Source organism: Grammomys surdaster, unplaced genomic scaffold, assembly GCF_004785775.1.
Source record: "Grammomys surdaster isolate TR1022 unplaced genomic scaffold, NIH_TR_1.0 206, whole genome shotgun sequence".
Taxonomy (NCBI): Eukaryota; Metazoa; Chordata; class Mammalia; order Rodentia; family Muridae; genus Grammomys; species Grammomys surdaster.
In genome coordinates, this window is record NW_021604651.1 from 6,282,551 (window position 1) to 6,309,389 (window position 26,839).

The window sequence follows — 26,839 nt, forward strand, 5'->3', positions numbered from 1 at the left end:
GGCTGTCCTGGAACTCACTCTGTAGACCAGGCTGGCCTCCAACTCAGAAATCCGCCTGCCTCTGCCTCCCAAGTGCTGGGGTTAAAGGTGTGCGCCACCACCGCCCAGCATTGGGCACTCAGTTTTAAATAGAGCTGGATCTCATAGTCTGCTCTTCCTTCCAGCTGTGTGTACCTGGGCAACCATGACAGCATGTGTATGTATGTGTCTACAGCTATGGTGTGTGTGTGTGTGTGTGTGTGTGTGGGCCCTACAGCTTTGGGGAGGGTATGTGTATGTCCATGTCCAGTCCTAAGCTGTGTAGTGTGAGGATGTATCTATTTAAACTTCCATTTTCTACTTCCTGACACTTGAGAGTGGCAAACAGAACCCTCCTTGTTCACTGCCTAGTCAGCTGTAGACTGGGTTATGCTACTGTTGGTGGCTAGGGTCAGTGTGGTACTTTTCTGCTTCGGTGCTCATAAGCAACCAAGGACACAGTTGGTGTCCTGCACAGTCCCCACCTGTACGTCTCAGAAGATCTTGGCTTGTTAATGTTTCTCTGATTAGTTTTTTTTTTTTTAACTAGTCTACTGTTAGGCACACAGTTACATTCTCAGCCTACTGAAGTGCTATTAAAAAGTTAGTTTTGAAGAACTGAAGAGATGGCTCAGTGCTAATAGTGGTTCCTCTACAGGCACAAAGGATCTAAGTTCAAATCCCCAGCACCCACATGAAAAGACAGACCATGTGGCTGGAGAGGTGGCTCAGCGGTTAAGAGCACTACCTGCTGTTCCAGAGGTCCTGAGTTCAATTCCCAGAACCCATGTGGTGGCTCACAACCATCTATAATGGGACCCAGTGCTCTCTTCTGGGACACAGGTGTATATGCATATAGAACAATCATATTTTTAAAATTTTTTTTTTTTTTTTAAAAAGATGGGCCATGATCATGTGTGCTTCTGACTCCAATGTTGGGGTTAGAATGTGCTCTTTAGTCAGTCTTAAGTGAGATCATGCTTCAGCTTTGGTAAGAACCCTTGTTTGTCTCCAGGCAGTAAGGCAGAGACTAATAGCCAATACCTGAAATCTTCTTTGGCCTTGACATAGGCATTCACACCTGCACCATCTGTACATCATACACTTACACTGTATACAGGTCCAGATGTGGTTGCTCATACCTGTAATCCAGCACTCTGGAAGGCTGAGGCAGGAAAGCCCCATGACTTCAGGGCCAGCCAAGGCTACCTGATGAGATCCTGCCACAAAAAAAGGAGATACCAATCTTGGGTTTACACACACACACACACACACACACACACACACTGCTGTACCTACACATATGTGGACATGCAAATACACGTGTTAAAAAATACATAGACTGTGGGATGTGTATAGTCCCAGCCTGGGTTACATAAACCATTTTATTTATTTATTTATTTATTTATTTATTTTGGTTTTTTCGAGACAGGGTTTCTCTGTGTAGCCCTTGCTGTCCTGGAACTCACTCTGTAGACCAGGCTGGCCTCGAACTCAGAGATCCGCTTGCCTCTGCCTCCCAAGTGCTGGGATTAAAGGCGTGCGCCACCATGGCTTGGCAAACATAAACCATTTTAAAAAAAATGGTTACAGATCTTTGAAGGGCTGGATATGTCTACTGGCTGGTAGTCTTGCCTAATGTAGAAGAGTCCCTTTGTTCAGTTGTCAGCACAAATAAATTAGCTTTGAGTGTTGCTAGTCTTTGCTTACTCTGAAGAACCCAATGGTGTCCAGATTTGTTGGGAGCTGACTCCTAGCTGAAAGTGGCTATTATCTTTGCAGCCATCTCAGGCGATATACCCTGACAAGAGACTTGTTTTCAACAGCCCACAACAGCTGAGCACACTCTGATAGACATCTTGTTTTTCTCACATATCTTGTTTTGCTGTTTAGTGCTGCCAGCGGCTAGGCAAACGTAGTGTCCACGCTGCAAGGCACGTGATGTAGTGCCTTCAGCTGTGTTCCCCTGCTTGTCCACGAGGGCAAGGCACATGGTAAAGGATTTACTTTCAATAAAGAGAGACTTGATCAGACCCTCTGTCTCGTCTCCATTCTTCATGTCTCTCGCCTTTCCATCCCCACTCTCTCTCTTGCTAGACCCTGACCTGCAGACCGGAGCAGCAGCTCAGGCCCGGACACAGATACTGTTTTGTTTTTTTCTCATGTTGCCATGGTTGCAGCCTTTTCTAGTTTAGAAAACTTGAGAAAATTGCATGGGATTATTTAGGAGTTGTGAGTAGCTTTGAAGACTTAGGTCACTAATTAGCAGAGTCAGTAAAACTGGATTTAGAGAGGGTTTTATATAAGAAGATGGGCTCTTCCCTGCCTGGAGAGAGTATGGCGCTGTCCAAATGCTGCCCTGCAGCGTTGAGTTTGTGATGCTTTCAGACCAACAGAAGGCTTGTAGTTATTCAAGAAAACTAGTGTAAGCAAGATGCTAAACTCATAAACTTCACATGCAAAAGAATGTAAGTGGAAATCCAAGGCTTAGGAATTGCATAGAAAGCACTTGGCATGTGCTCCTGTGGCTTGTTAGACAGTCACCTAACACCTCCCTCCATTCCTAGTTGCAACAGTTAGATTGTTTTGAGACCTTCCTGGGAAATGGTTAATTTTTACCACATTCTTCATAAAGTACAACATTTAAACCATCCTCTTGTCTGCAGATGACTTTCTACTGTCTCCTACAAATACTTAGTATTCTCAAGTTCTTCTAATTTGACATATTCAACCCAGGCACAGTAGTGCACACCTGTAATTTTAGCAACAAAGGAGCTAAGGTACAGTTTTAAGGCCAGCCTCGGCTAAGAGCCCTACTACAAAATTTAACAACAAAAAAATCTGGATGTGATGGCATATGCCTATAATCTTAGCATTCACGAGGCAATGCAGAAGGACGAGGAGTTCAAAGCCAGCTTGGAATACATTTAAAAGAAAACTGTCTAAAACAAAACAGCTAAGTGTGGTGGTACACACTTTTAATCCCCAGCACTTTGGAGGCTACCCTGGTCTTCAAAGTCAGTTCTAACCTAGCCAGGCCTGCAGTCAGACTGTGTCTCAGAATATACATTATATATTTTATATATATAATGGTGTTATACACACACACATAAAACACAAGGGTATTAGCTGGGTGGTGGCGGCACAAGCCTTTGATCCCAAGGTTCAATTCCCCAGCACTCACATGACAACTAAAAGGCACCTGATGCCCTCTTCTGCCTTATGTGGGTACTGCACTTATGTGGTACTCAGACATATGGGCATTCAAAAATATTCATACATATAAAAAATAGTGTGAACATCTTTTTAAAATTTAAAATACTGTTCTTGGGCTGGAGAGATGGCTCAGCGGTTAAGAGCACTGACTGCTCTTCCAGAGGTCCTGAGTTCAATCCCTAGCAACCACATAGCGGCTCACAACTATCTGTAATGGGATCTGATACAGGATGTGTCTGAAGACAGCTACAGTGTACTTATAAAAATAGTATTAAAATACTGTTGTTTTCTCTCTGTGAACATGCTTTCTCTGTCTCCCTGAGGTCAGTGACCTTGCCAGGGAGTAGCTTTCCAAAAAACCTGCATTTAATATAAAAAATTTAAAATGTATATTTGCATGTTTCTCTCTGTATGGGTACATGAAGCTAGATCCTTAGGAACTGTATTTACAGGTAGTTGTGAACTGCCTGAGGTGGGTGGGTACTGGGAACCAAATTCTGTTGCTCTGCAAGAGCAAGGACATGCCCTTCACTGCTAAGCTAGCTCTCCAGTGCCATGCCCTTCCCCATAATCGAAAGTTTCACACACAAACAAAACCCCAAGATTTCTTATTGGTTCTGTGATAAGCCTTTCTCAAATGTAAACCCAAGAGGCTGCCCAAATTTTTGATGCTAGTGCTTCTTTTTCTCCAACCCTTGTTCTTTCCATTAGGTCAAAATATGAATGTGATGTACACACACACACACACACACACACAAACATCCAGTGGTCATGGAATGACAAAGGGAAAGTAACAAGTTCAGGGTTTTAGTGTGTGAGTCTTGCGCTAAAATGTCTGTTTTCTGACGTTACGTCAGATGGAATGCTGTGCAGGTGCACATAGAGGCCAGAAGTCAGCCTCTGTTGTCCTTCCTCACCTGCAATCAACACACCTTGTCTGGGGCCATGGGATCTCTATATTGGCTTGTAGCTCAACAGCTAGGCTAGGCTGGCTGGTCAGTGACCCCCTGGGATTTGAGTATGACCTCCATGGACACTCTCATGCCCCATGTCTTCATTTCTTCTTTATTGCTTTGATAAAACACTACGACCAAAGCAACTTACATTTTTTAAAAAAGTGTTTATTTGGGCTTATGGTTTCAGAGGGTGAGTGAGAGCCTGTGATGGAGCAAAGCAGAGTTCACAATGACACAGCTTCTTCAAAAAGGCCACTTCTCCTCATCCTCCCTAGCTGTTCTACCAACTGGGGACCAAATATTCAAAGATGTACCTTTGTGGGGGCATTATTATTCAAACTACTACACCTCACTTTTTAAAAACATGGATTCTGGAGAAGGGAGCTCAGGTCCTAATGCTTTGTCCTCAACTACATGCTTTTGTTGTTGTTGCTTTTGTTTTTTTGAGACAGGGTTTCTCTGTGTAATAGCCCTGGCTGTCCTGTAACTAGCTCTTTAGACCAGGATGGCCTTGAGCTCACAGAGATCTGCCTGCCTCTACATCCCAAGTGCTAGGACGTCACCATCCCCAGCTTCAATTAGAATTTTTAATATTTCAGTTTTTAATTGAATTTTGCTAATGTATAAAAGCATTTGAAATTATTTTAAAATGGAATTTACAGATGATCAGAACACAACTATCAACAAATTTAAATGGCTATGCCACTTCTGCCATTGTCAAAGAGCAGACTATCACTGAAAATCTTTGTCCTTTTTTTTGTTTTTCAGATTTAATTTTAATTATGTGTATTGATGGTGTCTGTGTGTGGGTATGTGCATATGAGTTCAGTCCCCCTGGAGCTGGAGTTACAGGTGGTCCTCTGCAAGAGCAATACATGCTCTTAACTGCTGAGTCATCATCTCTCCAGCCCTCTCTAGGTCCTTTCCTGATCTCAGTACTTCTCTAGCCCAGACAGCTACTGTTGCATTTTATTTTATTTTACTTTCAAGTTTCATATAACTAGAATCATACAAAAGCATCCTTAAACTCAATGCGGAGTTTGCATTTGGGCTGCATTGCTGTGTCAGTTCTTTTCCTTTTGCTATGTAGGTTTCCATCTGAACATATGTACCACGATTTCTTATGCCTTCACTTATTGATGGAAAACTTAGCTTGCTTGCTGTTTGACGAAAAAACGTTTTGAATATTTGTGTAAAGTTCTCTGTATATGTTTTAATTTCTCTTGGGTAAGTAGGCGTGGAATTGATGGGTGTATATTTAACATTACAGAAAACTGCTGGGGAATTCTGAAGTTCATACTATCTTTGCATCTTGTGTCTGAGCTGCCCAGATTCAAACCTGGTTGTTGGCAGTACCCCTGGTGTTGCCTGTTCCATGGGTGTAGTGTGCCATCTCGTTGTGGACTTAATTTGTTTTAACTCTTAAAGAAAAGCCTGTGTCACTACCCACCAGGTTGCTTCACCCAGCTATAGAGTTGGGGGAGGGAACAATTATTGATAGCAAGTGGGGTGAGGTTTGCCATTGTTCAGGATTCCCCACTGGACTAATCTGTTCATTTTATTTTAGGTATAACTGTCTTAAGTCATCTGGTGTCTGTGCTATCCCTGATTATCTTTAAGTTTGGATGTAGTAGCCTGATATTTGAGACTCTAAATAGGAGCATGGTTGAAGTTTGAACTTAGTCACTCAGTAAGAGAAACTGGCCTCTGGTTGGTGCCCTTTAGAACAAAATCATATTTGTTTGAAACTTAAGGCAATGTGTCACTACATGTCCCAGGCTGGCCTTTAGCTCACATAGATCCTTGTGCTTCAGCCGCCTGAGTGCTGGGATTACTGGTGTGGACCACCATTTGTGGCCACAGTAAGAGTTTTTAAAAGCCGCATTATACTTGCCCATTCATATTCAATACCGAATTTGAGCTACAGCATATATTGCTCTGAATCACTTATCAAACAAAGTTGGATAGCTCAGTGGGTAGAGGTGCTTGTGGCACTAGCTTGGCAGCCTGGAGCCCGCCCATTGTGGAAGGAAGAAGCGATCAACCTAACTGCCTGACTCCAGTGAGAGCTGTGTGAGATGGTGACTTCCTCACTAAAGCCAAGGTTACCACTGTGTGGCTTAGAGTTGTTTATTAACTGTCCCTCATGTCAAATGTTGATCTTAATGAGTCTCAGGTAAATGTGACCAGCCATACAGGGTGCAGCTTAGGGTGATGAGTTGACACACAGAGAAAATGTTCAGTCTAAATATCAAAGTTTATTGAAATAAAATATAATCTATAATAAAAAATACTACGGTGTTATTCACTGGTTACAGTTTTAAGTATATAACAAAAACATCCAACGTTTTAATCCAACGATGACACTACACTTGTGTTACAACAAATTTGAGATTAAACACTGAGTAATACTGAACCATTATGTCAGAAACATTTTATACTTTCCCACCTATATTCAGTGTCTCTTCAGGAGTAGTTTCCAAAAGTGAAACTTGAAATTTAAGACATGATTTTTAGAGGTGCTCTTAGTATAATTAACATTTATTTCACAGAAATCATTTGGGCCCTGCGAGGGGTAGGTGCATGTTAGGTGTCTTTTTCCAAAGAGCATATTCTACTGCTTCTATGTCATCCATCCATTACTCACCACTCTTCACTTGCATTTAAAGCAAAAGAATGAATTCTTAGATGTAGAAAGAGTGCTAGGACAGGCAGGAAACATGAGTAGAGGCGCTCAGTCCCCATGGTCAATTCTAAGAGTCCATTTCAGATAGCACACAGCTCCATGTGTCAGTAAAGTGGGGGAAGATAACCTGTTTTGCTTACAACTGTTCAAAATGACAGCGTCAGTCAGCGTTCCATAGCTTGTTGCTCTCCCAGTCCACGTTTCAACCTCATTATTCAGCCCAAGTCAAGGATAAGAGTCAAATAACTGTGCTGGCATCAGGAGATGAGCTGCCCGCAGATTATCCCTCCCACCATTCTGCAGTCACACAGCACTCTTCTGTTGTCTGGTCTTATGTGGATCTGTGATGACAGCTGTCATTTTATTGAGGAAAATAAGTCTTAACAAAAACTACTAGAAAAATCCTGGGAAGTGAAAAGACACTGCACCCCGTCACAGTGGTTATGTCATACAAAGAATGGGTGGGAAAGAACAGCAGCAAACATTCTGACAAACCAGACATCATTTTCAAAGATTAAACACCAGTCTGTTTTAAAACTCTGCATGAGTTGGAGCTGCTTCCTAGGGTGTTTCTGTTAGGGTGTCATCAGTGTTGATTTCTTGTGGGCACTTGAGCTTCCTGACTTTCCACATAGAGATGTAAAGTGACTACTAGAGGCAAAGGAGTGAGTGCTGCCTACCAAGGGGCTCTGCTCTGTGCGACCTTTACTTACAGGGCTGCCTTGCCCTCCAGATGTGACAGCACAGGTGGACAGAACAGTTAAAAGGTGACTAGTAACAAATTATGATGTGAGCTGAGGAGGTCTTTACAAGTCATGCTAGATACAATAGACACTTTTTGGGACAAGGGGGCTTTTGTTCTTTACTACCATGGGGCACAGCTTAGATTTCCTATCTCTGCCATGGTAGTTTAAGTAGTTACTGGGAGGGTATCATGCCCTAAAAATACCAGCTTATTAGACAAGTCTAGCTTTTGTCAGGACAAAGGACCACTGAATTTGAGGCAAGGGTTGAAGATTTTTTTTTTACCCTGTTTGCTCAGTTTAGCTCTTTTGATTTCAGAAGATAGAAACTAGAATTCTACATGTAAAAAAAACGCATATTTTAATGTTAAGCTCTATTTTCTAAGAGCAGAAACACCAGAATTAAGTAAAGACATGCATGAATTAAATTTTAGATAGATTTTTAAAGTAAGTTTTCCAGCATCCTGCAAGGTTCCCTCCTGTTTTTATCTTCTCTGTAATTTATTCCCTTTAGGGAGCTTTTAATTTAAAGTTATTTTAAACTGTTACCTAAGAAAGTAAACTCAATTCTTCCCTTTAACAGTTTAAAAAGGGTCAGGCATCGGTAACAAAAGAATGCTAACTTACCAGAGAACTACAGCTGTTAAGGCTCACACATGATCCTTCACGGTTTCTTACTTGCTGTCTAAAGGGTCTGACTTGCACAAGATCAGAGTTCATTTTTACACTAAGCCACAAATACGTTGTCTACACTGACAGCAATGGAGAGAGCAAAGTCACTTCCTGATACTGCTCTACCCCGGAGGGACTGACCAAAGGGCTCGAAAAGCTACATCTGTAGAGGATACTGGGAAAACAGATTTGTAAAGTGCATTTTCTATGCCCAAATACTCCTGGTCTTGACACTAGCCTACCAAATACAGAAGCAACTGCAAAGTATATTTTTGAAAGCCATGATGCCACATTCAAAAGAATTCTACACATTCTAAAAAAATAAAAACTGATTTAAGTCATCATAAAAAGTCTACACATTCGAGAACAGAGAATGTGCAGTATCTGTGATGATCTCACAGTAATTCTCAATGCTAAAGTATGGCATTACTCAGGAGAACCAAGCACTAGGGGGATGTAGGGGAAGAGGAACACCCTGCACATAGAGTAAACGGAGGCACACATGATTGCCAAAACGAGACAAAGTCTGGTTTGTTTTTGGAATCAGGGTCTTAATATTTGCTCAGAGTAACCTTGAACTTGAAATCCTCCTGCTTCAGCCCCACAAATGGAATGACCGGTATGTATCACCACGCCCTGATAAAGTCAGGTTTCAAACACCAAATGAGTCAGAATTTCACATGTCTAATTCATCAAAATATAAATGAATGACTATTTTCAATGTCTCTGCCTTACTTTATCAAACATTAATTTTTCAATTTAAATTATATGTCTAGGACAGAGTTAGGTACAAGCCTGTAAGCTTTTTGTCAAAAATAACAATATACATATACATATATAAAAAACTTGTACGATGAACCAGAAAGCGACATATAATCAGTTTGCTGTTTGTTCTTCTAAAGGAAGTTTCAACAAGCTGGTGATATCAACATATCAACAAGTATGGTGATCTATGCCTGTAATAGTGGCAGTGAGAAGCTGAAGCAGGATGATTCTGGGTTTGAAGGTAGCCAGGGCTACAACAATTGATTCCAAGCCAGCCTGGCTATATATAGCAAGACAATGTCTAAAAATTTAAGCAAGACTGAGGACAGTTCTAGAAATTCTTGCCTTAATTTGCTAGGATTTTACAAACATTCGTTCACATGCCAACAATGACAGTGATCACAAGTCATCCTTTTCCCTCACATATGCTTCAAGGACTGAAGTGAGTTTATGATTTATGGAAAGCAAAATGCTATGAAGCTTTTGTGAAAGGACAGAATGGCTAACACTGAGTTTGGTCAACTAACACCTGACATTAACTTGCTTAGGTAACAAGATCAAGGAGCATAAGAAAGAATTCAAACCATAGTATGTAGTAAACTGTCAACCTACAGAAAAGGGCGGCAAGAAGAACAAATGTATGTATGTAGATTTAAACCTGACTTGCTCAGATCCTAACCTGACCCTGAAACATGGAGGAAGTTATTCTACCCATCCAGACTGACTGGACATAAGGCTGATGCCGTGATTAGCTGCCAGTGTGTCTACATACACCTGCTAGGAATTGAACCCAGGGCCTTGTGTACTGCAGGCAAATGCTGTACTACTTGGTGATACTCCTAGTGCAGGTAGGTATATATGAATATTTTTAAATATTCATAACCTTTAAATCTGATAGTTTTCAGATTGCTTTGAGACCTAAACAGAAGTCATGGAAATTTACTTCAGAAACATACACATAATTCTAGGTACTGATAAACTCGTACAGGTCACAGCACTGTTGACACAACAGGGTTATTCATAAAGAAGTGCACATTTAATACAGACTTGTCTCTAACCTTAAGAGTATGCTCTGAAAGTAAGAGAGAGTGCCAGGGACTATACTCCTCCACTGCCTTCAGCTCTCCTGCTGCACTGGCACATGAGTCAAATGTGCTGGAAATTAAGCTTACAATCATTAAGTTCCAAAATGTTTACATTGTAACATCTGTTAGCAATGTGTGTGTGTGTGTGTGTGTGTGTGTGTGTAAAACAATGTCAAGTATTACTAAGTATTGTAAGGGAAAAAATCCCTCAAAATACCATTTTCAAAGTCCTATTTACCTAAATAAGCACTAATATGCCTGAATATCACTTGCTACCTTGTGCAAGACATAGGAAATAAATACATGGCAGTTCAGAACCTTGACAAGCCTTCAAGGACAGGAAAGCATATCTCAGAACTTTGTTTTAATAGAGTCAAACATTTAACCTCTCCCACAGTAATCAAAACAAACATCTTATCATAATAAGTTTGATATGACTCTTACAATATCAAACTGAATTCCAGGAATGTAGGCAAGCCCAACTTGGAAACCTCACATAAGAACAGGTTGGATTAACAAACACAGTGCTTTGCTGATTTTAAGTACACATTGATTCCTCTGACAGCACTGCTGATGTTTTCAGTGAGTTGTGTGTGTTTATTTTGTTTTGTTCTTTTCTTTTTTCCTTCTTCTAAAGGGAACACAGTATTGGCAGTATTATCTTTGGAAAAAATAAGATAGTAAAAAATAACATAACTTTTATATATAGATTCTTCAAGGGCAATGACTAGATACTGTAATATAATTATGGAAAAATATGCCTCAAGCATACTTTTAAAGATTATTCAAGGTTTATTAAACAATAAACTCTAAATTAAAATATTAGACAGTTCTGGGGAAAGCAAACTCTGAGGTTTGCGCTTTCTCCTCCAATCAGCAGAGCATGATTATGGGTGTTTATGCTGAGCTCAGTGCACACAAAGGGGTCAGATCTCTGATAATTTGTACTCACTCTAGGTTGGAATCAAGAGACTTACCAGGTATTTTATACACAAATTTCATACCTCAGGCAGGTTCTCTGATAAGTCCCCATGCTAGTATAGAAAAGCTGAGGAAACAACAAAGGACAGAAGTAGACATGTAATACAGAAAAATAGAAAGGATACAGCTTGGCCCTGAAGGGTTTTTCCTTTTAGAACAATGCTTTTCATAAATAAATTCTACTTTTCAGATATCTATTCAGCCTACAGCTTGTCTGGGATCATGGAAAGCATCAATGACAACAGGCTTAAACTCGAGACTGTTTTCTTTTATTCCCTCTAGACCACAAGAAACATTCTCTAACTGGATGTTCAATCTGTGATGCTCCTGAATAAAATTTACTGAGGTTTAGGATAAATCACACAGCTACCTGCACTGGTAATAATCTTCAAAAATGACCGAAACAAACTCTAAATACAAAGTATATAAAAAAGCATGTTAAGGATAGTTTTCCAAATTGTATCTAGAAATACAATATGTGCTGCCTCATCACAAAGCTGAGTAAATATTCTTTCAGAATCCTATAAATAATGTAAGATGTCTTAGGTTTATTTGGTTCTCATAAGTTAAAAAATCTGATTGCTTTTACATAGATTCCTTCAGACTCCTACCTATATTTAGAATTTTATTAATATCTTTTCATTAGAGTCAAGAGATTAACTCTCCTTCAGAAATGTGCTTTTTTATTGGTTTAAATAACTATGCTTAATTTTCTAGCAATAAACATGATTTAAAATGTAAGGTTCAAGGTAATTCTAGAAAACGGTAGACAGTGAACGCTGCTCTCCTCTGTCCTCGTATTTACACGGCTGAGCCTGAGTGTGGCCTTCTCCTCACTCGTGTATTACATCCTTATCAAACAGAAGCCGCCACGCAGACTCTGAGGTGTGGAGATTCCCCAACCTCTCACAGCACTACAAAGTCAGTATCTCATCTGGATAGGTTATAAGTATTAGTGTCATGTATTTTTTTTTTCTACTGGAAAATAAAAAATATTCTATCTAAATTGGATCCAATCTCCATTATCAGTTCTCAAGGTAATAGCTAAAATGTACATTACTAAAGAAAGGTAAAGCTGTTCAAGGGCTGAGCCAGTTCAATGTACAATGAAAGGTCATTATTCCTGCTTTCCCCTCCCCTATAGTAAACTCTTCGTTTCTCATGGATTAGAACATAATTTAACAATGGAAAGTTTCAGAAATAGTTGTGCTAATAATTACATCTTGAGAAGGATCAAACTCATTCAGTGACCTCCATCCATTGTCACACAGGACACAGTAGCTTACTAACTGATTGGAGTTGCAATGTCACTAGACCCAAAATAGGAGTGATATACTCATTTGGCTATGAGTGACAATACACAACAGTTCCAACTTGTAACATAAAACTCCAGCTCTTAAAGAGTGTACTGTATAACTTAAAGAAGTTGATTGTAACAAAGTAACAACCTTCCCCTGGAAAACATGAGCAAAATACATTGGGAGATCAGGCACAGACGGTAGGTACTGGGTCTTCCTTTCCGTCATCTGCATAGGTGGTTCCCACAGACGCCAGCAATCCCTACAAAATCACGCAGCTATTTTTTTCCTTTTCTTTCTCTTTGTCTTTTTCCCGAGGTTCCTTGCGTTTCCGTTCACTATTCCCAGGTTGTTTTATACTTGATGGAGAGGCTTGTGCTGGCTGGCCCTGCTGTATGAGAAACACATATGAGAAGGGATAACTAACTCTTCCTGGTACTGAATCAGAGTTAGCTAGCTAGAGCCACAAAGGCAAAGGTATCCTCACAGAAATAGAAGCTTTGGGGTCACAGGGCACATCCTCTGCTCACAGGTGTTAGGGTTAGGGCATTAGATGCCCCTGGTCCACAGGTGACAGGTGGCCTGTTGCTGTGGGGGCTTTGGGTATCTCAGAGAAGAGGGCCTAGCTGGTTCATATAAAGGTGGGTGTGAGGGGTGTGGCAGGGCATGTCTTCCTGCCTTGGTTCTGCTGCTACTTCCTGAGGGAAAGGATGGAAATTCTGTGCTACTAATTCCTACCTCCACCAGCCATGTCTTCCTGACCATGATCAACTGCACTCTCTACCGTAAGTCACAACAAACCTTTCTTCTTTAAGTTGCTTCTGTCGGTATGAGAGAAGTAAATATACAAGATATCTCATATAAAAATAATTAATGTATAAATTAATTAATGCATTCATTATTCCAAATATATAATTATTTAAGCTTCTAGTTTAAATATTTATGTTAAAATAACAATTTTGGTAAACTATAATATTTCTTCAGGATTTCATTAAATACCATAATAAACAGATCTTAAAAGCAAAAAAAAAAACAAGAATCCTGAGAACTGAGAATATAGAATAGTGTGTTTTATGAACTGGAACAGAATGAAAAGCTTATTCTAGCATAGTAGGAATCACCTGCTAGGCTTGGGTAGTTAGTACTTGACTTAAAGGCAGGAGTTTTACATTTTAATGGAGAAAGAGAGGGAGAGAAAATATGTGTGCATACACTTGAGTGTGGTGAGAAAGCAAGGCTAGGGTATACAGCTGGTGTCATCTGTTACTCTCAGCCTTATTTCCTTGAGAGATGTTCTCTCACAGAATCTGGAGCTAGGTTGGTGGCCATCAAGCTGCTGAGAGCCTCCTGTCTGCCCACCACAGTTACAGCTGCAGAGTAATATCTGGCCTTCTATGTGAATACTTGGGACTGAACTCAGGGCTTCATGTTTGCACAGCAAACATTCTTCCCGGCTGAGCCATCACCCCAGCCCCTTTCATTGTGAATTCTGTAGATGGTTTCATGAGATACTAAAAGGCATCTGTTCTCTTGTGTCCCTATGCCAAAGAGAAATGGTCTGGCATGGTGCAGGTTAGCATAAAAGAAAGGAATACTTTTTAATTCATGAAATGAGATTTTGCTTGTAGAACTTGTGTGACAGTCATATTTTACTGCTTAAAATATGAACAACAACCCTGACAAGGAGAGAGATGCTACCCTGTGCCGAATACATATTGGAAGTTGAGCTAAATGCCAGTCTAAAGAAGCCGCAGGATGAAGTCTTCTGGTTTAGTGATAGGGAGAAGGGCCATGAGAGACAGGACTGTGACCAGGTGTTTGCAATAAGAAGAGAGACCCAGCAAGAACTATGAGCCCATATCTTTCTGGCTCCAAAAACTGCACTCTTTTCAGCAAAACCTCAGGCTGCCTCTAACTCAAAGGAAGCACTTTGTTCAAGTTGGTTTATATTGTAGCTCTATATAACTTAAGAAAAAGGCTGAATAATCTTATCAGAACCTCTAAAAAAGCATTTTCATGAAATAAGAAATATGTTAGGATAGCAAAAAACTTAGAACAAAGTGCAAAAGTTCCACAGGCAGGGCTAGAGAGATGGCTCAGCAGTTAAAAGGGCCTGGGTTTGATTCCTAGTACCCACATAGTGGCTCACAACTGTATAAAACTCCAGTTTCTGGGATCAGATGCCTTCTTCTGACTTCTGTAGACAAAGGGCACACACAAGGGGCACAGATACACATGCAAGCAAGACACTAATACACATAAAATAAAATTAATAAATCTAAAAACACATGAAAACAACAACAAGCCCAAACCCTTGGGTGATGACATGCTAACACAGCTGAAAAGCCAGAGCTGACATACAGCTGCTTCACCCACACAGATATTGCCTCATTACTGAAGGGACAGTCATGTTTGAGATTGGCAGGCTGTGGTTTTACCTGGGTCTGTGTGGAAGGGGTGGTGGCAGCCACAGCAGCCTGAGCCTGCTCCTGCTCCTGGTAGTACTGAGAGGCCCGACGGTCTTCCTCTTCCTGGAGTTTCTTTGCCAGCTCTAAGTCACTTATTCCTTCTGGGATTTGCTCCCAGTTGATTTCTTGGCTCTGCTGTTCTTGTTGCAGTGACAGTGCCATAAGGTAGTCCTGAGGAGTCCAATCACAACCAGCTTCAGCTTTGAGATGTGACCCAGGAAGCACCCATGAATGAGCTCTAAGGATGGCTTTTACAGCACAGGTTCTTTTAGGGTTGGGGTGGGAGTTTGTTTTGTTTTTTGAAACATGGTTTCTCTGTGTAGCCATAGTATCCTGGAACTTGATCTGCAGACCAGGCTGGCCTTGAACTCAGAGATTCACCTGCCTCTGCCTCTTGAGTGCTGGAATTAAAGGCATGAGCTGCCCACTGCCCAGCCCCACAGCACAGATTTTTTTAGTTTTATTTCCAAGTACTTCTCTGCAGAGCTATGCATTTACTTCAGCATTATTGTTTTTTTACATAGATTTAGAATCCCTTTCTAGAATACATAAATAAGGCAGTCAAAGAAAAGTATTGAAAAAAGGTTCTTGTTTTAAAAAGAAAAACATGAACATGGAAAATTCTGACAAGACAGAGAAGCAGAAGCTGGAAGCTGGAATCACTGTAAGAGCTGTAACTGTCGTGTTTCCCACATCTCGTGCTGCCTACATCAGTTCAGACGCAGCACTTCCCCACCCTCTAAAGTTCTTATCTCTTACTTTCTATCTAGTGTTTGTCTTTAAAACATTTCAAGAACTTCATAAGATTATTTACTCATTTTTCTTTCCCTCCCCACAAAAATGTTTTGTTCTGCTCTGAGGCAAGGTCTTCCTAAGAATCTCAGGCTGGCCTCCTGAGGGCTGGGATTACAGGTATACACTACCACACCCAGCTCAAAGGGTAATACTTGTTTTCATTTTACTGTATTATATAGTTACTCATTTTTGTGGGAGGCCCTTGCTATATATAGACCTGGCTGGCCTCAAAGTTGCTATATAGCCCACCCAGGAGAGCCTTGAACTTGCAGCTACCTTCCTGCATCGGCCTCTCCAGTTCTGGGTTCTGGTATTATAGGCATGTGCTATGCAGGAAGTCCTGTTATCTTTTTATTGCTGTTCCTTTGTTTTTGAGACAGGTCTCAGTCTATAGCAGATATTAAACTCACTGCATTCCTCTTGCTTCAGCTTCTAAAATGCTAAAATTATAGGCATGAGCCATCATGCCTGATTAAAAAGACAATTTTCAAATATACATATGTATGTGTGTGCAGGTGCAAATACATGTGAGTGGAAGCCAGAGGACAACCTCAAGTGTCAATCATGTTCTCTCTCTATGGGGGTAGAGGGTACAGGCTTATGCATGTGTGCACACCTATGGTGGTCAGAGCAGGCCATTGGGTCTCTTTCTGTTATTCCCTTTACTACAGTCTTGAGACAGGATGTCTCAGTGAAGCAGACATTCATCTTTTGGACTATGATAAGCCAGGTAGCCAATGAACTCTCAGGAGACACCTGTCTCCACCCGTGTGATGCTGGGGTTACAGGGATGCATTGTTACGCCCAACTTCTTACATGGATGTTGGGAATCTGAACTCAGGTTTTCATGGCTGACCAACTAGTTAGTCCCAGGGATCATCTTGTCTCTGCCTCCCCAGCACTGAAATTACAAGTGCATGCTGCCATATCCAGCTAGGGCTACAACTCGGGTTCTCATGTGTGTACAACAGGCACTTTACAAACTCAGCTATTTCCTTGGCCCCAAAAGATGATTTTCAAAGCAATGTAAATGTAGTTATAGTCAAGTTCAATTACTGGGTAATCACACCTCCTGGCTACATACCCAGTAATCACACCTCCTGGCTACATACCCAGACTGTCGCCTATGAAAAATTTTAGTGCATTTCCGTCATTATCGAATTTAATATCCACTTTTATTATTTTTTACATTTATTTATTTATTTATTTACTTATTCTTTCCCTCTCCTCCCTTAATCCCAGCACTCAGGAAGCAGAGGCAGGTGTATCTCTGAGTTCAAGGTCAGCGGGTCTACAGACCAAGTTCCAGGACAGCAGGACTACAGAGAAACCCCATCTTGAAAAATCAAAACACAAAACACAAAAACCCAAACCCCAAACCAAAAAGACATCAAGAACCAAAAATCCAAAGTAAAAACATACTCCCTCTACCTCCGTGTCTGTGTGTCTGTGTGTGTGTCTGTGTGTGTGTGTGTGTGTTTGTGTGTGTGTAAGTTTTTATTGCCAAGCATTATGACTAGAGTTAAATTCCTGGTACCCACATGGTTGGTGGGAAAGGACAGATTTACACACTGTCCTCTGACTTCCATGTACCCCGTGGCACACAAACCCACTTGCAGACAGTCTAAGTAAATAAATACAGCAAAATGGATCACTGGTTTCTTCTTATGCCTGTTTCTTTGTTATGCATTCTCCACATAACAGTCTTTTAAAAACACAATGTAACAATGCAGTTTCCACATCCAACATTTAACATAACTGTTCTATTATAATTAGAATGAAATTCAAAGTCCTCATCATGATCCTCACAGTCCAACATAAATCACCTTCTGAATCATAGTTTTTAAACTATGATTATCTTTACACAGAGTAATCATTTTTCTATTTAAGAAATGTGAAGAAAACTCGCATGCAAATTAATGGATGAATCAAAAGTTTTAGATAAACAAAGTAACACTTGAAAAGACTTTGATTTTTCCTTGTTGAGACTGGATCTTACTATGTTGCCCAGGCTGGTTCTAACTTGTGAGCTCAGTGACATTCCCCAGCCTCCCAAGCAGCTGTGACCATCACATTGCTTCAATTAAGAGTATGAACTTTAGCCAGGCAGTGGTGGCACAAGTCTTTAGTGCCAGCATTTGGGAGGTGGAGGCAGGCAGATCTCGCAGTTCAAGGGATCCTGGTCTACACAGCAAGCTCTAGATTAGCCTAGGCTATAAAATGAAACTCTGTGGGGGTGGAGGAAGAAAGACAGGGAGGGTTGAAGGGAGGGAGGGTTGGAGGGAGAGAGGGGGAGAGGGAGAGAGGGAGAGAGGGAGAGAGAGGGAGAGAGAGGAAGAGAGAGGGAGAGAGAGGAAGACACACACACACACACACACACACACAGAGAGAGAGAGAGAGAGAGAGAGAGAGAGAGAGAGAGAGAGAGAGAGAATGAATATGCACATTAGACTGTGATGGGGTGGGTAAGGGGACAGACAACTTGCCTGATCTATTTGGTCTTGTTGACCTTTGTATACAGTCTCAGGATCTGAAGGAGGCCGAAGGTGGAATTCTGAGTCACAGAAGTTTCCATCACCATCTACATTGTGGAGGCTTTCCCAGACAATTTTTTCTTCAGTAAGAAACCCCTGGTCTGTTACCAACAAATACAGTTGACCCTTAATAACAAAAGAAAAAGGAGTGTTAAATTTTCCCAAAGTAGCCAAGATTATATTTAAGGAACATTTTAAATCTATATTATTCTAACTAGATCTGTACAACTCAATAAAAGACTAAGCAAATAACTTCTCTGCTCAAATTCACCTGGTTTTGTCTGTAGCTGAAGTCAACACGGCATAGTGTAACAGGAGATAACGGGCTTTTGGCATGCTGACAAACAGCTCTGGGGTTTGCAATCTCATTTCACAAAGTATAAAGATAAAACTGGAAAGCAAATGCAAAAAAGAAAAAAAAGATACTATACTGTCTGGTTTAAAGAAAACCAAAACCAAACCAAAACCAAACCAAAACCAAAACCAAAACCAAAACCAAAACCAAAACAAAAACAAAACAAAAACAAACAACTGATATGACTAATATAACCCAAGCCAGCCTTTCCCTTTCTCAGTATCATTTTGCTACTTAAAAAAAAAAAAAAACCAAGAACAACAAACCCCCAAAAGTATGTGTCTGTGTGTGGGCTGCTGCACATGTGCAGTGCCCCAAGGGGCTAGAAATGTGTTGTACCCTCTGAAGCTGGAGTTACAGCCTGCTGAGAGCTGCCGGGGTGTTGGAAACTAAACTCGAGTTCTCTGCATGAGCAGTGCATGTTCTTGAGCTGTGGCGTCTCTCCAGTCCCATTGGTTTTAAACGCCTCATCACAATCGTTTAATCAGCAGCACAGTGTGCTCAAGAACACTACCTAGGTCCAGCTCAGCTGTGTGTCCTTTCTGCCCCTACTTAAGGATAAAAGACAAACCTTTGCCTGTAGAATTACTTTCTTACTCCCACATCCCCACCCCCACCCCCAGTGTCTCACTATGTAGCTCTAGCTGTCCTAGAATTCACTATGTAGAACAGGCTAGCTTTGAACTGAGAGATCTGCCTGCCTCTCCCTCTCAAGTGGTGTGATTAAAGGTGTGCATCACTAGGCCTAGCTTCTTCCCCTTTATACCTTTAAAACAAAGGAAAAGTTCTCATTCTAAAGTCACTTTTAAAATAACTAAATGGATTTTTCACTTAGATGTGGCATTCTGTGGGGAAGAAGCTGTCACTCTTAGTCAAGCTGTAAACAGAATTAACAGATTACTATCGTGTTTCTTTACTTTGCAGTGCTGCTGAGTGGATGCGGCCCCAGAGAACCTCTTAGGTAAGATCTTTACCACTCTGCTACTCCTCAAGCCACACATTTGTTTCTCAGCGGCTTAAGCATCACCCAGAACATCACTTATCATTTCTAATCTAAATAGGAAAAGGGAAGCAAAAGCAAGGTTCACAGCTTGTTTTTTCCTCTTTATGATGCACAGACCCCTTTTAAAAACCACAGGTTGGTGCGGCACAGTGGTGCACACCTTTCATTCCAGCAGCGGCAGGTATATCTGTGAGTTCCAGGACAGAGCTACGTAGTGAGCTCCTGTCTCAAAAAATCAAATCAATCAATCAATCCAGCAAGCACTCAACCAATCACAGGTTTATCTTTACCTGGAAATATACCATCTCTGGACTCTCCACATTTGTCTCTCTATTGTATTCTGTCAATGTTTTAAGATGATCAAGTCTCTCACATTAAAAAGTAAAGTGGGAAGGAGCAGTGCGTGGCTTCATGGGGAAACACTACTTGCATCCAATTCCTGGAACCCATGCGGTACAAAGAGAGAGCTGATTTGCCAAAGCTGTCCCCTGGCCTCCACAAGTGCCACATGGCACACAAGTGTCTTTGCCTGAGTGCTCACACAAACTTTGTCCACCTCCTAATAATAATGAATAAGAAATAAAACAACACAAAAACCAGATGCAGGTGCAGTGGTATGTGCCTGTGCGGCAAGGGAACTGAGGTGGGAATTCCATCTGGGTCCTGGATTTTTGAGGTTAGCTAGCAATGGAGAGAGTCTGAGGCCAAGCGACTTACTTTTAATCCCAGCACTTAGGAGGCAGGTAGATCTTTATGAGTTCCAAGCCAACCTAGTCTACACAGTGAGTTCCAGGACGGTCAAAGCTACATGGTAAAATTGCCTCATAAAACAAAACATAAACAAAAACATGAAAAACACCAACCTTGGGTTCCACACCCACATCCCTAACGCCCCTATACAGGGATAAGCCATCACCTTTTTTGGCAAACCATTATATAAAAATAAGCTTCTTTTAAAATTGTTCATTTCTTTTAAGTGTGTGTGTGTGTGTGTGTGTGTGTGTGTGTGTGTGTGTGTAATCAAGCAACCTGGGTTCAAACTCAGGTCCTCTGGAAGTACAGCCAGTGCTCTTAACTAAATCATCTCTCCAGCCCTCAGCAAAACATTTCTAGGAGTTGCCTTCCTCATTCCCACCATTCTTAAGTAACTCAAATTCTTTTGAGGCCACTCCTGTCCCCTCCTCCCCTGTCTATCCCCAGGGTTCTTATCTCTCCCCCCTTAGCTTCTACACTCTAGCTTCCTCCTGTCCTCTTCCTTCTCAGCATTTTTAACTCTGGCTGGCCTGGAACTTGCTATGTAGACCAGCTGGCCTTGAACTCACAGAGGTTCACCTTGGCCTCCCAAGTGCTAAGATTAAAGGCATGAGCCACTATGCATGGCTAATCTTGCATGATTTAATAAGGAACATCACCACCCACATAGGACCCAGAAATCACTCATTTCTCAAATCCAATGGAGATATCAGGCTGACCTGTCTCCTGAGCCACTCTGCAATCTTTCCACATTGCATGGCCACTACTACTCCTTGTCAAAATCACTATAATTTCTTCCTCTCTCGGAGTGTTTCCTGACTATATTTCATATCACTTTCAAAGTCTAAAGCAAATTAATGGTACACAGGGGCAGGAGGGCACCTGATACCAGTTCAGGATTATTTAGCTACAGAATAAATTTTATAGGAAATCTTAGAAGCAGAAGAAAAGCAGAACATATTTTCTGGGTTTCCATGATCTTATAGAGAGGCCTACTTGGTCTAGACAGGGGCACATCCTCTTCGAACACATAAAATGGGGAACATTTAGCTGACCAGTAAAGACTTCCTGGTTGGGGATAATGTTTTAATAGAAGAGAGAAGGTATGCAGTTCTGTGGTACAGTGCTAACCTAGCTGGTATGAAGTGAGAGGTGGAAGGGGAGAAGGAAAGGGAGGAGAGGGGAGAGGGAATAGGGGAGGGGGAATAGGGGAAGGAGGAGAGGGGAGAGGGAATAGGGGAGAGGGAGAAAGGGGAGAGAGGGGAGAGGGAGAGAGAGGAGAGGAGAGAGGGAGAAGTAGTTCTCAGCTACCAATGACAGCCCAACAGTTTTCCAACAGAACTGTTTCATTCCTACTCACTCTTAGGCCAAAAGAAAAGGAAATGCCAGGGCCATTAAGAAAATCAGGCTCATTGCTTCTCATTTCGACTATGGTCGAAGAGCCCATGTGTCTGTTAGCTTTCCTTCATCCATCTTACTTCGAAACTTCCAGCTCACAGCTCTTTGGTCCCTACTACCTTGGGGCCTTTGCACATGTGCTGCTAGGTATTTCTGCTTAGCTATTTCTTTTTGTTGTTTTGTTATTAACTGATTAAACTCTTAGATGATTCATTCTCAGATTTCAGAGTTTTCTTTCTTGGCAGTACTGGAGATTGAATCCAGGGTCTTGTGCATGCTGGGTAATTGCTCTACCATTGAGCAGTATTCCCCAAGTCCTTATGTTTGTGTCTATGTGTCATTCTCAGAAAAGTCTTTGCAGATAAAATCCTGGGAAAAGCTCTCAGAGCTTGTGGCATGCGCCCTTAACAGAAGCATCTTAGTAGCAAAGAAGTCCTTAAATGGGAGAAACTATGACTGCTGTACCTATGGCCGTGGTTGTCCGGCTCAGCTTAGCCAACATATCAGTGGGTTCACGGCTTGGAGAGGGCAAGGAAAGCAAGGTGATATGCAGCCACTCTGAGCTGGCATGCTTTGACTTTAGGTTCTTGAACACCTAAGAATGAAGCTGAAACAGTAAAATGTGCTCTTCTAAAAGTAGAACTATTTATGGCTTTGGGATATTCTTTCATTGGCAAACAAATAATTTTATATTACCTCATGTCATCCATTGATAAAAAACATTGATGGAAACATGAAAGTGTGGTTTATGGCTTCTATAAGTTACTTTCTTTTCTTCTTTTTTTTTTTTTTGGGGGGGGGAGGTGTTTTCCTGAGACAGGGTTTCTCTGTGTAGCCCTGGCTGTCCTGGAACTCACTCTGTAGACCAGGCTGGCCTCGAACTCAGAAATCTGCCTGCCTCTGCCTCCCAAGTGCTGGGATTAAAGGTGTCTGTCACCACTGCCTGGCTATGAGTTACTTTCATTTAGAAAATAAACACATATTCACAGGGGAGGCAAACTGGTAACAAGACAGAAAACAGAAAAAACTCATCACGGACAGTAACAGAGGATGGTTAGTGGAGAGGTCCTCAGCCTTAGATTTCCATGAAAACCACTTGGGAGCATTTGACACTACCGATGCAGGATTGGAAGGGTAGCATGAAGGTGGAGCACTTATCTAGCATGTGCAAAGTATCGGGTCTAATCCTTTCGATTGCAAAACCCCAAACCAAATAACAAACAACAAAAAGCCTGGCATTCAGGTTCCATCTCCTTTAGAACTCTGATTTAATAGCATTAGTGGTTAGTTCTGGGCACTGGTGGTTTTAAAAAGCCATCCAGATAGGTCTAGGATACAATCAGGGCTGAGAATTACTAGCTAAAGTAGAAAAGAGGCAGCTTTCAGTAAGTTAGTATTTGGGCTGCTTTTTAAAGAATGGGTAATTTTGGGATAAGCAAACAGCAGTGAGGATAGCTTCCCAAATAGAATGAAGAAATAAAAATGGAAGCAAATGAGGATACATTAAACTCAAATAGGATGGGATCTGTGGCAGAGAAGAACTACATTTTGTCCTCCAGGCATAGGGTGCTAACTGAACATCTGTGCTGTTTTAACAACACAGCAGGAACAGCATTCAGTCATAGGGGTCTAGGTTGATAAACTTCTGAACTAGATGTTGCTTGTAAAATCAAAAGAGGCAGATCTAAGAGATGACTAAAAAGAATGGACAATTAAGTGTGTATGTGTGCATATATGTAAAAATCATAAACACATTGATAACTGTAATAAAAGCCAGCATTGACATGAAGGTAATTTATGTCAGAGGGAAGGTGAGGAGTGGGACGTCAGCCTTGTTGTGTATCCCAGGTTAGCCTTGAACTTCTCCTTCTCAGCACACTCAGAAGCTGGGATTACAGCAAGTACCAACACATTCAGCTTAGGGCAGATCTTAATTCTAACTTCTCACAGCCTTTACTGCTTACATATAAGCACCCTTCATTCAGTCACGCTAGTTCTAGCTGTAGGTATTTTGTTTCCTCTAAGTAAGAAACACCCCAGTTAGGCATGCCAGCACATGTGCTCCAAAGGCTGAGGCAGGAAAATCTCCACTTCAAGCCCAGTGTGGGCTTCCCCGTGAAATCCTCTCCCCAAGAAAATAAAAAGTAAAGACATGAGTGCGATGATCTATGATAAAGAAGTTGAGACTTCACTTAGAAACAAAAGCTGATCAAGGTAACATTTCAATTGCTAATTCACTCTATTCTAAAGCAGTACTTAATTATCTTCACAACTTGATGGCTAAGGAATATTATGCTAAATTTTATTCTGCAGCAGATCAAAACACATCTCTAAATCAAACTCCTTTGATTGAGAGTAAAAAGTATCTTTCTATATCCTACCTTGTATTTTGTCATGGTGCTAAAATGATTATTCCGAAAGAACACACAGAGTTCTCCTTCCTGAACCGTTGAAGTCAGTTCACATAATCCATGGTACGTCAGTTGAGTGGCTGTATTGTTTAGAAACTGCTCAGCTACAAAGCCTACGGAACCAATGTGTACTATGAGAAGGAAGAATTATTTCAAAGTTAGAAAGTTACTTTTCCTATTTACATTTGTTCCAACTATATACAAAGGCCAATTAATATAAGACTTTTCCTGTGAACACAATGGCCTCCAGATTGGAGATATATCTTTCTAATTTTCCTATGGGAGCAGTGTCCCTGGTCATTCCTGTCCTGAAGAAACAGTGATGTGAAATCGCTTTCATCCGTAGGTGTATTCACTTAACTTGTGAAAACTCTTCCAGGAGGTTTACAAGGGACACAGACACCATAAAACAACAACAGGGAAGTTACTCTATATTTTATAGAGAGTTGAGGCCAGGCATAGTAGTATATGCCTTCAATCTCTGTGAGTTTAAAGCCAGCTTGGTCTAGAAAGTGAGTTCCATGCCATCCAGGGTGAGAGAGAGACACAGAGACACAGACAGAGAAAGACACAGAGACACACAGACACACACAGAAAGAGAGATACTTGATATGCAGAGAAAGCACATCAAGTGGTGCAGAGAGTAGAGTTGTATTAAAAGACACTTCAATGAGAAGCTGAAAATAACTGGGTGGGACTTAGCAGGCCCAGTGTGGCTAAGCAAGGGAGATTAGGGCACTCCTTTTCCATTTCTTGTCATCAGGCCATGGCACTTAGAACTCCAAAGGAGTTATAGAAATGTATCCATACATCACACTAAGCAAGATTTGGTTAGGGGAAGGAGAGTTTGGGGTTTACAGCATACACTTGTATTAATACATTGGGAAATAAGAGTCCCCCCTCCATGTTATTGCTATCACCTTGCTTGGCAGAATGTATTCAAGCTTTTACTATTATGTACCCCTTTAAAGGATACACTGTTTGCTCAAAAATACCACTCGTGGTTGCAGTGTCCATGTTCATACATGCATTCTTGAGAAAATACAAAAGGTTCACTGCACTTGGGGACAGACCCACCACCATCATGTTAGTATGAAGTTTAAAAATGAATACAAGACATCTTTTTCAGAATCTTCTTTTTATGGAATAGGAAATAGGCTCACAGAAAATAGATGATTTTCCCAAGGACACCAAACTGGCTATGATAAAGTGAAGACTAGAACCAGAGGAATTATTATTGGTATTAAAATGTTACCAATTTAGTGCAGAAATGATTATGAATTCCACCTGAATTACACATCATCTGAAATCATAAGGCATAAGCTTATTAAGAATTTAAAAACATAATGTTTCCTAATTCTTTTTTGTCTCTTAAATGGTAATTTTAATCCAATATAGATAAGTGTACTCTAGGTTCAACTTTTAATAACTAAACAGAGTTTGATATGTCATTGTACATAGCAGTGAACTTATGTGCATTCCTTCAAATTCTGCACTTTTGATGGGGCAGGGTGATGTATGTACATCTCTAATCTCAGTACTTGGGCAGCAGAGGTGGGAGGATGGATCTCTGTGAGTTTCAGATCAGCCAGGGCTATTTAGTGAGACTCTCAAGTAAGAAAAAAAAACAGTAAAAAATAATTCTAATAAAAATTTCTCAGATTTCTAAGTTTATACTGATATAACTTTTTTCAATGAGAGAGAAGGAAGGGAAATCTATTCTTACTTTGTAAAAAAATTATTTTTATTTTGTATTATTATGCTGAGAATAGAATCCATCTAAGGCTTTATATACACTAAAGTAAGCATTCTACCACCAAGCCCAGAGAACTACCTTTTACAGAAGAATAACAGCCAATAAGTATAAAAGGAATAATAAAAACACCACAACCACCACAACTATAACTGATACAGTTAAAAATCAATGGTTTTAAATCTATTGACTATACGATTCTTTGAGAAATGTCTACTCCCACAGTTTCAAAGCCTAAGGACAGATTTTTAATTACTTATTAATTACAAGGAGAATGCCGGGTGGTGGTGGCGCACACCTTTAATCCCAGCACTTGGGAGGCAGAGGCAGGCGGATTTCTGAGTTCGAGGCCAGCCTGGTCTACAGAGTGAGTTCCAGGACAGCCAGGGCTACACAGAGAAACCCTGTCTCAAAAAACAAAACAAAACAAAACAAAAAACCAAAAAAAAACCCCAACAACAACAAAACAACAACAAAAAAGAAACAAAACAAAAAACCAAAGAGAAAAGGGTGATTTTACAATAAAGACATTTGGACTATTCCACCTCACTCAAGTTTAAATCTAACCAATAATGAATGGTCTGACTCATGTACCCAATTTGGTGCAGTAAGAAGACTACTATAGAGGATGACATCTGTGTGGAAGTCTAACCAAAAATATATTACCTGTTTCTACTCCTAAGAGAACAATCAGATAAATCAAAGTTGAGGCTATTCTACAAAATACTGGCCTGCATTTAAAAAAATGTTAACAGAGAAGAGTGAGAGGGATGAGCAGAGAAGGGGAACAGGGGTGTGGGCAGGAGAGAACAATGCCATAAATGCACAGAAGGTTGAAAGGGGGCTGGAGATAGGGGCCAGTGGGTAAAAGCACATACTGATCTTGCAAATGACCCAAGTTTGGTTCCTACCACCCACATCCAACTGCTCACAACTGCCTATAACTCCA

General features: G+C 40.9%; 1 protein-coding gene across 2 annotated transcripts in view; it reads right to left on the minus strand.

Moving 5' to 3' along the window:
• Positions 1–6,428: 6,428 nt before the first annotated feature.
• Positions 6,429–26,839, minus strand: part of Mindy2 (MINDY lysine 48 deubiquitinase 2) — a 59,804-nt gene continuing 39,393 nt past the window's right edge. The window contains exons 6-9 of one of the 2 annotated variants that reach the window (XM_028771349.1): positions 24,108–24,250; positions 18,170–18,343; positions 14,859–15,059; positions 6,429–12,811 (exon numbers count right to left, since the gene is read on the minus strand). In XM_028771349.1, the coding sequence (XP_028627182.1) occupies positions 12,683–12,811; positions 14,859–15,059; positions 18,170–18,343; positions 24,108–24,250 (647 nt within the window). In that variant the 3' untranslated portion in view covers positions 6,429–12,682. The remainder of the gene's footprint in view (positions 12,812–14,858; positions 15,060–18,169; positions 18,344–24,107; positions 24,251–26,839) is intronic. The other variant, XM_028771350.1, reaches the window with a different exon arrangement.